General features: G+C 41.1%; 2 protein-coding genes across 2 annotated transcripts in view; one reads left to right on the top strand and one right to left on the bottom strand.

Annotated features, from left to right (window-relative positions):
• The first annotated feature begins 544 nt into the window (after window positions 1–544).
• On the top strand, window positions 545–3,874 carry LOC135498664 (arachidonate 12-lipoxygenase, 12R-type-like). Its single transcript, XM_064789048.1, has 3 exons — window positions 545–772; window positions 1,566–1,805; window positions 2,958–3,874. Exons 1-3 carry the CDS (start codon window positions 545–547, stop codon window positions 3,744–3,746), a joined length of 1,257 nt encoding a protein of 418 aa, XP_064645118.1. The 3' UTR covers window positions 3,747–3,874.
• Window positions 3,875–4,872: 998 nt separating this feature from the next.
• Window positions 4,873–14,153, bottom strand: part of LOC135498959 (plasma kallikrein-like) — a 57,277-nt gene continuing 47,996 nt past the window's right edge. Inside the window, exon 7 of the mRNA XM_064789534.1 lies at window positions 4,873–5,115. Within this exon, the coding sequence (XP_064645604.1) occupies window positions 4,954–5,115 (162 nt within the window). The 3' untranslated portion in view covers window positions 4,873–4,953. The remainder of the gene's footprint in view (window positions 5,116–14,153) is intronic.

The following is a 14,153-nucleotide window of genomic DNA, read 5'->3' as shown; positions in this document are numbered from 1 at the left end:
AGACACAGCGGTATTGTATAGACTCCCCTACCGTGAACCAAAAAGGTAATCCAAAATATAGGACCCGGTTAATACAGCTGGGGTCCTTGGTTTTTAAATGATACCCTTACCGAATTTGTGGGGTCTGTAAACGGTGAGCACAACTACTTTGGAAATGCCTTTGTGACCACAGTTTTTTTAAGAATCGTGGCAGAACATGACAATTTAGCAAGCTTCGGTGTCATGTTTTTTTAAATTGATGACGTTCCTTGATGCAAAGCTGCACAAATGATGTATCAAATGAATGATACATGTACATATAAGAATCGTTAATTTTGACGATACTGTATTTTAATTCAAAACGATGGTGCTCAGCATAGCATGATCGGGGCAATATAATCAAGGTGTCAGTGGATTAGCCGTAGCTCCTACTTTATGGTACAACTATAAAGTCATTCAAAAATAATCATCCTTGAAGTATTCAAAACTCTTTACTTTTGGATTACCTTTTCATTGACTTACCCTGTAGAATTCTCTCAAAAGCCAAATGCTCCTCGTATTCAATATGGCTTTTGCTTCCAGAGACTATGCGCAAGCCGTCTTCCCCTATAGCAAGGAAGTCAAGCATATCGCCTCTACCTGGCACACGGACACGGAGTACGTTAACCAATTCCTTGCCCCGACGATGCTACTGAGGCGATGCAAGAACAGACTACCGTCGAACTTCTGTGTTGATGACAGCACAATTCAGGAAATCATTGGGCAAAGGCGACCGCTTCATGAGGAAATAAAGGTAGGCGACATTCAAAAGTCCAAATGACTGTCTTCATAGTGTTGCGATTCGGGACATTAATTCGGCCAAAGTTCAAATGACATTGCATTTAAAGTAGACCTGACGGTCCATAACTTCTTAACTGATGCCATCACACTCATTATCAGGATGTTCTCAAGCCTAGGCAAATACTCGCTGATGAATTCCAAGGTAGGTTAGTTGGAATACATTATTCGGCCCAATGGTAGGTCAAAATGGCAGCATTTAAATACACGTTGCCAGCTACAGTTGGCGCGCATATATGATGATTACGCCTCCAAGATTTTAGCCTTGGGTGCGGGGATACCCACGCAGCTGCTTGCTGAGGAAATTTTAAAACATACATAGTATGTAATCTTTAAGCATATAAAGACGTTGTAGGGCTTATTCATGAATTGGGCCGAATTGGCCATCACGATCTCTATGAAAATTGAATTCGTCTCTGAAATGGAGACATCTCATAGAGCAATTCGCAATCCGCAAACTTCGTCGAACCCCGAAAAGGGATTTGGCGCATTTCTGAGTGCAAATGACATGTTAAAAGCCAGGTCCAACAGGGGTTGGCCAGAGATGGTGAATTGGCGTTGTTAGTGTGTGGCTCATTTTGTATTTGTAGAATTGTTATAGGGTCAACTGGCCTCAAGCTCATCCTCCTTTTTTTACATTCGAGATCTACCCCAACGAGAGCCGAATCGTCTTTCTCATTGATTGTATTATCAACCTATTTTCCTAAAAAGAGACAGAATAAAACATATGCAAAAATGTGCACTTTCAGGAGGGTAAAATATACCTTGCCGATTATTCCTTCCTAACACCTCTCACCCAAGTGAGTGGCCGTGGGTTCTACTACTGCGCACCAATTGCCGCCTTCCACGTCAATGATGATGGCATACTCGTCCCCTTGGCCGTACAGCTTGGGCAGCGACCTGGCGAGGTTTGGACACCAAAAGATCCCGAAGATGAGTGGCAGCTAGCCAAAGCGTATGTGAAGTGTTCTGACCAGCAGGCTGACTTGGTAAGTTACAAAAACAAGAAAAGCGGGCATTCAATTAAAGTTAACTCACATTTGCAATATCTTCATCCCAACACTCTTGTTCCCTCGGAATGAATGTGACTTCCTCGGCCTTTTACTTGAAGCTAATGAACTAAAAAGCTTCAGACGGGAAGTATTTTCTCCCGCCAGTGCAATGCATAAGTTCGCCCATAGAAATAACGGTTTTTTAGCTTCTAAAAAACCTAAACACAATAATGTGCTCCTTTAGAGGTTTTTCAGGGAAATGAAAAACCCTTGAAGGTCTTTGAGATTTTAAAAAACCTTTAACGGTTTTTCGTTTCACTGAAAATTATCTAAAGGTGACGCGTTTATTGGTGTTGGCCGAAAAACATTCAAAGTGTCTTTAAAACCCCAAAAGCCTTTATTACCAAGGGTGTGTACGTGCTATATAGGGGAGAGAGAGCGCAGTGGCGTACGTCGTCGTGAAAGTGCCAGACTCATGACCGAAAGATCATGGGGTTCGATTCTCTAACTGTTAGAATTCGAAGGTTAGGTTAGGACCCGCTCTTTAATATCCCCGAAAGACGAGGCGCTTTGAGTAAGGACCTGTCATGGAAAATCGATGATACCTTAGCGTGTCCTAATTTATGCTCGGAAAAGTTCGGGACAACTGCTCGGCTGTACGAAGAAGGTTGCTGGGTATTTGCTAGAGTAATTGATTGGCTAAAACGTACCGACTGATGTAAAGCGGTTTCCTACTAAATGCTCAATACGAACACAATAAAACGTATCAGATAACTATTCTTGCACAAACGCTTGTGAACATAAGTATCGAACACATGCATGAAAAGGCTTGCGATAAGTTGATTTTAATCCATAAAATGTCGGCACTTTTCACCTTTGGAGGAAAAGTTCTGATCCTCGCATAATTTCAAGTTGGAATTTTTAAGCTTGAAAGATCAAATTTCTCAGAATAAATTGGGTCATGGGTTTGATAAATTAATGTAAATTATGTCTTCTTCATATAGCAGAGGTGTAATGCTTTGATTATGCCTTCTGTGGATAGAATGATGATAAGTGACCAAACTTTTGTACCCTTTCATTCGTTCCCTGAAACCTCCACTCTGATGTGACCCTGATGCACCACGCCCTCCATCTCCCTCACAATTTCAGATCCACCATTCATTGCTCGCCAGAATCGTGGAAGCAGTTGCCAATGCCACGTTGAGGAAAATGCCTTCGTTCCACCCAGTCCACACGCTCCTGATGCCGTATTTTAGACCCATTCTCGCCATGAACATGTCCTCACGAGAAGTACTTACTCTCGTGGAGAAAATAACAGGAATAAACCGGCGACAGTACAGCAAAATCGGAGAACACTTGTACAGAGATTTCCACATTGATCAGCAGTTTGTACCAAATTGTTTTGAAGCAGTTGGAACACATGACCCAAAGAAGCTACCTCACTACCCATACCGCCAGAAGGCGTTACGTGCATGGGACAACATGTCAGCATACGTCACAGATTTCATCCTAGCGCACTACACAAATAATGATGACGTCATGAATGATGAGGAAGTTCAAAGTTGGGTGCGGGAGATCTATCGGGACGCCCTTCCCCAGTATGACGCAGAGGGCTATAGATACTCTGGAAAAATTCGGACTGTTAATCAGCTCTGTACCCTCATCACATGGATGGTATTTGAGGCCAGTTTCCGTCTCCCTGCGCTGACAACAAACATATGGGAGCGCGCCTCTGTCATCGCTAATGCGCCACTGGTCATGAAGAGGACGCCACCACTCATGAAAGGATTAGTACAGACCATGACACTGATGACGTCATTTCCGGGAAGACTGGAGGCGCCCTCTATACTCGCTCTCTGTACCCTGTTTCAAGAGTTTGCATCAAAATTTCGAGCTTTTGAATCAGAAGGAACTGTAAATAATAACAAAGATGGGTAAAAGTGACCACCAATGATACAATGTAGGCGGATTTAAAAATAGATCCAAATACTCCAATGCCTGTCATTTGCATACCCTGCTATACCGACAGAGAGAACATTCCAATGACCCAATTCATTGTTGCATAGAGTGGACAAGGCGCATTTTTATGTATATGGGGTAGAGCCAATTGTAAAAATAACCCGATTCGCATTGAAATAATTTTACGTAACTTAACTAATTAATCAATATACTCTAGTTCCGGGTGGTGGTTGCTTGGTCATTTTAGTTCATTCTTTCCAAAGATGGATGTAAATAATGATATATTGTACATGTGTGTCTATTTGGCGTCATCAACTGAATTTGGAATCGATGTGTACCATCGATGTGGTTGTTCAAAACAAATTAGTCGCCGACTTGACATTAATTGGCATTAAAAACAAAGAAGAGAAATCTACCAAGTTTTTCAAAATCTACGAAAAAAAGATAAATACAAAATCATCATATAAGTTTCTGTAAAGAATGTTCATAGATTCTATACAGAATTATTATAGAATTTTTAAGTGTTTTTGAATGGAGGATAAAAGTGAAAAATGCTAAGTGTATTAAAGAATCTTCATCGGGTCTACAAACGATATACATGTATACCAACCGAAGTACTTTTGCTTAGAATATGATAATCAACAACCCGCATTGAGCAATATTAGGTCTGGTAGGTCTTAGGCCGGACCTGGCCATGGAGAAAGGGAACGAACATGACCATGTAACTTTTCAAGATTGTCGATGACAGTATGGGCGAACGATTGAATTCCTGACAGGGTCAGCGTTAACAATTTCACATCTGATGGACTTTTGGGCAGGTGGAGACTTACTGCTCGACAACTAACTGAATGCAACTTGGCTCTCCCTGGTCAGTTGGAATCGCTGATCACTTGGCATAGAAATGTTTAATAATCAAACGATCAATGTAAACTCTACGAAAACGTCATTTTTCGTCCGTCGCATTTGCTGCTACGTTTTGGCTTCCGGAACGATAAAAAATCCTAAGATCAAGTAGTTTTGTGAAATTTTAAAAAAATCACCTTCATGCTTGCTTCCAAACAAGAAAAAGCTAAGAAGAAAATGAGCAAGACAAAAAAAACAAACTTTTATTTTTCTTCTCAATGTCTGCGTTTAATGTAATGTAATTTATTATCTTTATATTGAAATTGAGAAAGTGGTTCCATTCTTAGCCTGTATGGGCAGCTATCCAGTCTTTGTAGACCGACACCTTCGTGTAAACGCCTGGGTTCTCCTTCCAGGCACACCCGGTACCCCAGGAGACCACACCAGCTAGCTTCCATCGTCCTATCGAGTCATCCATACACATCAGTGGTCCTCCAGAATCACCCTGTAGAAAAACAATGCACACGCTATCAATAGTATCAGCGAATTCTGATACGAGTACTGTAAACCGCCATTATTCGCGCCGACTCGTTTTTGCGATTCGCCTCTATTTCTATCTGCAAGAACATGGCGGCACAGTGTGATCTATCTGGAAACTGGACTTTGAATAAGGGGTGATTTATCGGCATAGGGTTTCGATTGAGGTGGTCAGTTATGTAACACTAATACTGATTTGAATATAAGAAATATCTGGATAATGAACTCTGGCTTGGGGTTGATTTAAAAGCGTTGGAATTCAAAGCAAGGCATGGGCAATGAGCACGTTTTATTTGGGCACGTATCATCAAGACCTGAAAAAGACCAAGAATGTGACAGGAGTAAAATAGCACCTTATCTAGCATTAAAGAACCAGTCGCGTTATTAAGGGCAACATTAATAAGCTGTCGGATGCCCACACTCTTGAAATCAATTGGTAAAAGCTTAGAGTAACCAGCCTGGTTACTCTAAGGTACAAGTAACTATTTTATCAGTAATGTTTTACTACTCTTTTAGTTCCTCTTGCACCAACTGTGAAATTATTTTATTTAACAATCGAAACATTTGGATGGTAGTTTTTACTACTTTTTAAAACTAGAACAACTAATGAATGGTTAGTTTTAACTAATTTTACAGGTGGTGCAATAATAGGAACTACCAAAATGTTATTTTTACTGATAAATTCTAAGGGTGCAGTCACCTCCTATTCCACATTAGTACTTTTCATCAAGAAATAGCATATAAAGAAGAGGAAACATTCAAAATCTGACTGAATTATCACGCTATTCTGATGTTGACTCAGATTTGACCCAAGTTAGCCCTCTGTGCATCGATCCTCTCCATGTAGACTGATGTACTAGGTGCAGTCTGGGGCCATTGATCTACACGTTGACGTCACGTCTAACGTCACCCTGTAATAATTAATTTTTCCTTGTTGCTTAGCGAATCAGAGATAGCCAAAATCAATGTCGGTGGCGGATGACTACTTGTTATTGTTTTAACACATAAAGGTATATTGGGTACGTTTGTCACCTTTTCCTTACGTGGCTTCGGAAAATAGGAACCAGCGACCCTAGGGCCTGGTGCTCAGTTGACACTTTGTCCATAACAGATATGGTACCAGTACGTACAAAATGGTGGACAAACTATGAGTGCAACTTGGGTGTGAAAGCATTGTGATCATAAGGTTTATTGCACTACATGTAGCTGAAATATTGCTTTAAAGTTGCTAAATCACCTGCAATTATATCTATTCATTTTAAAAGCCAACATCTCTAACAGCCGAAAACTCTGATTTGCTCATTGATGATGCGATGGAATGTCATGATCAATAGTTAAAAAGTTGACAGAATGTTGCATCGGTAAAAAGAAATTCAAATCACTTATGAGATTACTGATGAGTCATTGTTTGTGAACTTTTCAGACTTCACCTCTTGTAGTAGTAAAGGGATAATGTGAGTAAGACAAAGTAAGACCTTCCTTAAAACAAGCCTAGAAAACATTCGTTTTCTAGCTAAATTGAGGAAGAAGGCCATTTTTAGTCTTACCACTTTTTCCCTTCACTAGAGATAAGCTTATGTCACTAGTAGTGGTATTAAATACTAAACAAGGTGTTTAACACTAAATAAATGATTTATTACCCATTAGCAACACAACATAAGGATATGTTTACATATGACTTCTTTAACTTTGATGTTTATGTTACCCCAAATAGTTTTTTCACTGTAAAATAGTCTAACATAACTCCTAAGTTTGAAAAATAAAAAGGAATGTCTAACACTGATGAAAAACCCACTATCGTTTTACCAGAATCAATTTAACATGGCTGTATGGTTTGCAACAACTGGCCGTGGGGTTTCAATTAAAGACCATTTGAACCATAGTCATACAATGATAAGGTCATTTTACAGATTTCTTGTTTATTATCAAATATGTAAAATAATGAAAAACCTAGAGATCCCCATTCTTGGTGAAACCATTTTCAATGAAACCTTTGAAAGCAAAATAAATGGTGAACATTCCCTACTGGATCACTTTATCGTACCTGAAGGTGTTTTTAACAAGATTGTAAATTACAATGATCTCCAAGAAGGAGATGATACATCGGATCATTCCAGTCTTCATATGCTCCGGGTAGAGCTGGGTGGAATGAGGAAGTAAATGAGTGTAAACAAAGGGCTATTTTTTGGCACAATTTGTGGAAGGAAAACGGCAAACCATGTCACGGAGTTGTAGCTGATGTACGCCATCATACAAGGGCACAGTATCACCTAGCTGTTAACAGAAATAAGAAAAACGAAGGCAGAGCAGCTGCCAACAAATTAGCAGAGTCTCTTGGCAATAATAATAACAGTGAATTTTGGAAAGATTTAAAAAAGTTCAAAGGGTCCGGTCCGACAAAGTTCTTCCAAATAATACTGATGATAAAATAGGCAGAGAAGCCAGCTGTGAACTGTTAATACCCTTTGACCTTTTTTTACACCTTTCCAAAATTCACTGTTATTATTATTGCCAAGAGACTCTGCTAATTTGTTGGCAGCTGCTCTGCCTTCGTTTTTCTTATTTCTGTTAACAGCTAGGTGATACTGTGCCCTTGTATGATGGCGTACATCAGCTACAACTCCGTGACGTGGTTTGCCATTTTCCTTCCACAAATTGTGCCAAAAAATAGCCCTTTGTTTACACTCATTTACTTCCTCATTCCACCCAGCTCTACCCGGAGCTCTCCCTTGTTAATATGGTTATCTGGTGTAGCTTTGCCCCATGCCAGTTTCTTTTTTGCCTCAACATCATGTCTTAAATCATCGTGAGCAGATCTTACATTCACTTCTAAACCCATATGAAGACTGGAATGATCCGATGTATCATCTCCTTCATGGAGATCATTGTAATTTACAATCTTGTTAAAAACACCTTCAGGTACGATAAAGTGATCCTGTAGGGAACGTTCACCATTTATTTTGCTTTCAAAGGTAAAATCAACATTACGTGAATTATGCGAGAGACCACAAATACGTTTTTCCCGTTCAACGAAATCCAGCAGAGCTCTGGTGTGCCCCGATTAAAGCCTACTGGAGGCGGTATTCAGGTCTCCCCTATTAACCTCTCCATTGTTTGTAGCTAGAATGGCAGAAACTTCTTGTAATACTCTATTGAGCTCTAATACATTTTTCCTCGTACCAGAATCGGTTAGCATATAAATCTTGACCAGCAGAAAACCGTTTTCAATACACTCGCTTTTATATTAACATAATACACTCGTTTTGAGTCGTGCTGTACAAGAGTTATACTCGCTTCGCTGCTTGCATTCCAAGCTATTGCAACGCCACCATACGGTCTACTAAAACAATGACTCACCCTCCATGCCAGATACACCATGGATATTCACATTGTTTCCAATGTCCCCCTTAATTTGAGGAGTTGTTCATGAAAAAGCCAATGTTACTGTAACAAGAGAAAGTCAGTGTTCACCAGGAGATCCCTCATGTACTGCTTTCTAGCAGGCCCATGACCATTACTGTTAAATGAACATAATAGCAACACATTCATTGTAGTCAATGTTAATCATCATACTTCCTAACCATTACACCCTCAGGCCACGCATCCTCACAAAATGTTTTTTGAAAGTCTTGCCTTCCCAACCGTAACTCTGAAAGAGCGAAATGCAGCTGTAACGCAGTTGTCACGCAGTTGTAATAAACATGGCGTATCATCTCTACGAGTAGAGTTCCTTCTGTCATTCGGGCACAAACACTGGCAAGCTCCTGTGTTCCCAGCAAACGGATGAAGCGAAGATTTCGCATGGATGAGAAGTTTTTTCTCCGCATTCTGAACTTCTTCCACTGACAATGGTCCTGAGCCTGGCTGGCATTTCAATCTCAACTTGTCGCAGAAGTTTCGTAGGAATTGCATTTTTGTCGCTGTTACTCTGATCACGCATGACTGAGACGAGAATTTCTTCATGTCTTCAAGAACAAGCGCAGCTACACAGACGCTCGCGATCATGCATGCGGGTTTTGAACCACTTTCATCCTGATAGTCAGTATTTTTCACGATAAGCCACTCACATTCAGGCAGCTTCAAAAACGTGGGCCCGTCCTTCCAAGATTCAGCCAAGTTTTCCACGGAGCACAATAGTATGGGTTGACCTTCAGACTCGGGAGGGGTAAGGCATCACTCGACTTGGTATGCTTTCAGCTTCTGTAAGTCTTTGAACTACTTCGCCAATTTCTGTTTTACATGCTCAGGTAGGCTTTCATCCCATCGGTAGCTCTCCTTCCACAACTCCTGCAACCAGATCTTTGCAGTCAAGACGACAGGGGCAGCCTATGACGTCAAAAACACCCGCTCAGTATCATTCGCTTGGTCAGCTTGTTAGGGATTTTCATTAGTTGGCGTTCTTTCATAACAACCGATTTTGGCGGCTCCACAGTGACTGCAAATTCATCCTGCGTCTAATTCCCAAACAGCTCCTAGAACCTTTTCATTCGGAAGCTCTGATTTGGTTTCCTCTCCATGCATCGGTGCATTAGAAAACCATTCTTTGATTTTTTAAATGGCCACTCTCGAGTATCTTGTCAATCTCTCTCGCCCGCTTTGTTGCTGCTTGAGTATCCTTCAGTGAATCGCATATATCGTCCATGTACCGGCAATGCTTGATGGTTGCGACAGCCTCGGGCAGTTCCTCTCCCGTTAGGTCCAACGCAGTATTCTCAATTGCTGGTGAATATACCTCTCCGAAAGTCAGCACTTGTTGCATGTAGATATCTGGGGGGCCGATTTTCATAGTTCCTCCACAGAAATCGATGTGTGTGTGCATCTCGGATTGGATCCACCAGTATCTGGTGATACATCTTGGAGACATCTCCCATTATAGCCACTGGGGTTTCGCGGAATCTTGTCAAAACCAGGTTGTTCAGTAGGTCAGGGCCTTTCCGTAGATATTTGTTCAAGATGTGTCCTTGAAAGCTTGCGGCGGTATTGGAGACCAGGCGGCATGGGTGAGTTGTCTTCTCTGGACGATACACAGCATGATGGCTTGCACGGGACCCTTGTGGCTCTCAATCTCATCCTGGGATAATTCACGGGCTGAACCACGTTCCACAAGATCGGTTATCTGGTCGTCGTACATCTTTGCGTAGTCTGTGTTTTTTCGCCAACCGTTTCACCGTGTTGATCAGTTTTGCCTTCACTTGGCTGTAATTATTTGGCAGCTCAGCAGGGTCACGCAGCAACAGTAATGGTATCATCCATCTGTTTCCCACCTTTCTTGCACTGTCCCTGATCATCTGTGCTTCGTCTCTCTCCACTGAAGTCAGCTCCTTTTCTGAGTATGTCTGTTTGGCATAGCAAGGATTTACTGCGACTCCCATCTGCTCAGTGGCCCAGAAAGCGGTGATGTCAACCGGTTCCAACAGGGAGACATGATACTCACCATATGTAACTTCTGATTAAGGGATAAGGCGCCAAACACAACAGGACCAAGAATAGAATCCCGAATAGCGAACCACTCATTCACCTCCGTGATCCCACCATGAAATTTTGCATGGTCAATGCTAATCAGGATATAAATGGGTCCTGAACCTCGATTCAGTGCGGCAAATTTGCTTCCAACAACCCTTTTTAAACGTTCAGGGTCAACGCGCGAAATCCCTCACCAATTTTCGGAATGGCTACGGCTTTGATACTGAAACGTGAATTTCCATTGACGGGTTACACCTGCATTTTGTACTTCCTGGTTTCTAATTCCTTTTGGCCACCTACTTTACTGATATTGATGACAATGTTTGTGCCCAGCAAGCCTAAGTCCCAAGCGTATTTGGCCCAGATCAATGACAGTTGCGCCCCACTATCAAACAACAGAGTGCCGCTTTGGTTGCTTGAGTTTCAGACTTTATGCCATCTACTGAGAGGACAGGTAACATGTTTGTGCTACAAAAAAGAACTGAAGTGTTTAAAGTGCTAGCAGCGTGGTCAAAGGGAGCCCCATGTAAGAGCGGATGATGACTAATAGGGCAATTTTTGCATCGGTGACAATTTCATAACGCTTTCTAACGCGACATGGCCCACGGTGTAGTGCGCAGGCAGAAGTAGCATGCTTTAACTTTCCTTACTTCCGCTGATCTAGTTTCATCAAAATTCATGGCTTTGAACTTTGTGAGGCTTATGTTGACGTTTACAAACCCAACAATTGGCGCTAGAATATGAATCACTAGGCCTATTACCTGATTCATGTTGTGCGGTCACAGTCTTTTTGTCTAATGGAACACCACTGTCCGAACTAGAAACATTCACCGCATGCTTTACGTGACCATTTGAACTACGAATGTCCGCGCCGACAACCTACAGGACCCATTAATTTCACCTTTCATTCAATCTAGCAAAGTATCAATAGAAGGTTGAATGTTCTTAGTTTGCTAGTGCGATGCCCATTTCAGTCTGTCTTTGTAATGCAGTTACTTTTCAATCAGTCCTGAGGTAGTGGAATTGTCCAAATCAGCTGCACGTTTCAGTTCACTAAGTGCATTATAAATTTTCTTGTTCAAATGATGCAACTCAATTAAATGGACAAGGTCATTTTCCGGAACTGTTTTGAAACGGTTGAGTGTGCCAATCAAGACATCAAACGCCAAACGGGGAGTCCCTTTTTTTCTGTCAAGAGCGTCCCAATCAGTATCGCAATGTTTCTCACCCTGAATCCAATCAGCTGGTTTTTGACCAAGACATTTTTTAGGATGTATAAAGCTTCCACAGGGGAATAACGACCTTCATCCAAGAACTTGAAATCAATGTTTGATATCAAAATACTCAGAGAACTAGGGCAAAGGGGCTTTATCAGTTCTGATCTGCAATTTCTTTGATGTTCTACTGGAACCTGGATCAGCACTGGTTGTGACGGTTGAGACACCTCCACTTGCACTTGGCTTTGATTTCATCACAGGGTTGCGGGCGGTGGGGGATAAAATGAACACTTATAATCGTTCATATTGATTTTCAGTTCATCTAAACTGTCGGTGATATTGTTGGCTCTATCCAAACAAATTCGTCATCAATTTTATCAGCGTCTGTAATCATCAGGTAATCTTGATGGCGTTTGAGGACTTCATCCAATACCTCTTTGAACTTACCCTCTGCATTCTCCAGTCCCAGTAGCGGCTGTTCTTCACCAAGAATGAATTTCATCGAGTGAGCAACCCCTTTGCAACACTGTGTCGTTTCTTGGCATATTCTAAGTCCGACGACATTTTGAATCACACTTCCTAACTGAATAGAACAGTATTCCACGATCATCTGAACAGAACAGGTCGTGGTGATTCACATAATCCGGTTGATTTTGGCTTTCCAGAGGATGTCTTTTGTCGTCGTTTCAGCTCAGTTCTGATGGCAGGCATTCTGTGTCGTGTTTATGCGTTGGCCCAGGGCGGTTCGGTCAGTTCTTGGCGCTTTGGGTTCCAGCTCGTTTCTGCCGATGGTCGTTTCGAATCTCCGAAAAGGACACAGAAGGATGGGAAGAAATGTTGGATCTTCGAGATAATAGTTTTATTCGAAACCTGTAATAAATTATACATTTTTAACACAGAGAAGAATGGCAGTTTTAAAACCTGTGAATAAACAATTTTCATGATATCTTAAATATTGCACAAAATCATAGAACATGTATTAAACTCAATTGGCCGTAATCCTAGTGGTTTGAACGCAAATGTTCTCACAGCCAATGATTTAAGCTGGTGAGAGAAATAAGCGAATTAACCAAATGTCTATAGCACCAAAAAGCCTATACAAAATAAAAGTGATTAAACTAGTGTTTAGATATGATAAATGTAACTTACGAATCCATATATCCTGTTTTTTCCTGTTTTTGTAATATGATAGAAAGAGATTGCCTGAATTGGGCTGCGATCCGTCTGCTGTTCCTCCAAATTAACTTATGGCCGCAAAAAGCGCGAATACCTTGAAGTTGCATAAAAAAGTCATGCACTAAGATCACGTGACGATCTTTACAAGGTGCAACTCGCGCCAAAGGCCTAACTTTTAACGCGAGCTTTTCAAACACTCGTTTCGATATTTTCAGCAAAACAAACAGTAACGGTAATTTTACGCCATTTGACCCCGATGACCTTGAAAAGCAGGTCAAATCAAAAACTCAGACATTATGTGATGGTGTTTTATGAGCAGTGTTCACAGTAAAAAGTTCATGATTATATCTCGCAGCGTTCATGAGATATAGCCAAAAGTACTTTATAACATGTCGTGCCCCCTGGGACTGAGCGTAGTTTGAAAAATCATCAAGGCTACCGAAAGGCACAATGGCATTGTAAGATTAAGAGTTACAGAGTGGCTAATTAAAATGTTACACTTAAAAAATGGTTAATATCTTTTATTATTTTGGCATTTACCCTCAAACATACATATGTACTTGAAGAGCAAGCTCTACCAATTAATTTGACGTCAGCAGAATCAAATCCTTCCATGGTTGACTGCGCATGACAGTTTTTATTGACTCATGTGAAATCTCGCGCCAATTTCTCAGTGGTTAAACAGGACAAAAAGGAAACATTCTCATTATTTAATTTTATTCACAGTTGAACACAAATAGGAAAACAAGCATAGTGTTGAATGTCCCTCGTCGCTGTTGGGTGTTTTTTGAAAAATGTGTAGTTTGAATCCGTGTGGTGTTGTTGGCTGTCATTGACTGAAGTTTATGGTTCAGTTGGGTGTCCCATTTTAGGGATTTCAATCAATTCAGTCTGAAATTCAGGTAGGAAATTTGGGGAGTTGTAAGGTCTTATCCTTGGTAGCGTTCCTTCAATAGGGGAGGGGGTCATTTTGAAAATGTGGAAGAGGCATGCTCAGTTTTAAAAAGTAAATGGTGTGGCAGTGGAGGGAGGTTTTAAACAGTCTGTATAAAACCTCTCTGGGCAGTCTAACTTGAGACTGTGTCAGACTGTGACTGTGTCCATGGATGTTCAAACATGAAATGGTCACAATCAGACATTAAGACATGTT

Source organism: Lineus longissimus, chromosome 14 (genome assembly GCF_910592395.1).
Source record: "Lineus longissimus chromosome 14, tnLinLong1.2, whole genome shotgun sequence".
Taxonomy (NCBI): Eukaryota; Metazoa; Nemertea; class Pilidiophora; order Heteronemertea; family Lineidae; genus Lineus; species Lineus longissimus.
This window is presented reverse-complemented; position numbering and strand designations above follow the sequence as displayed.

What these genes read in the sequence shown, in the direction of transcription:
- LOC135498664 (XM_064789048.1), top strand. Translation starts at nt 545, where the DNA reads ATGGCTTTTGCTTCCAGAGACTATGCGCAAGCCGTCTTCCCCTATAGC. An exon ending in CGCTTCATGAGGAAATAAAG is followed by an intron (nt 773 to 1,565) that starts GTAGGCGACATT and finishes GTGCACTTTCAG; the next exon opens with GAGGGTAAAATATACCTTGC. An exon ending in CTGACCAGCAGGCTGACTTG is followed by an intron (nt 1,806 to 2,957) that starts GTAAGTTACAAA and finishes TCACAATTTCAG; the next exon opens with ATCCACCATTCATTGCTCGC.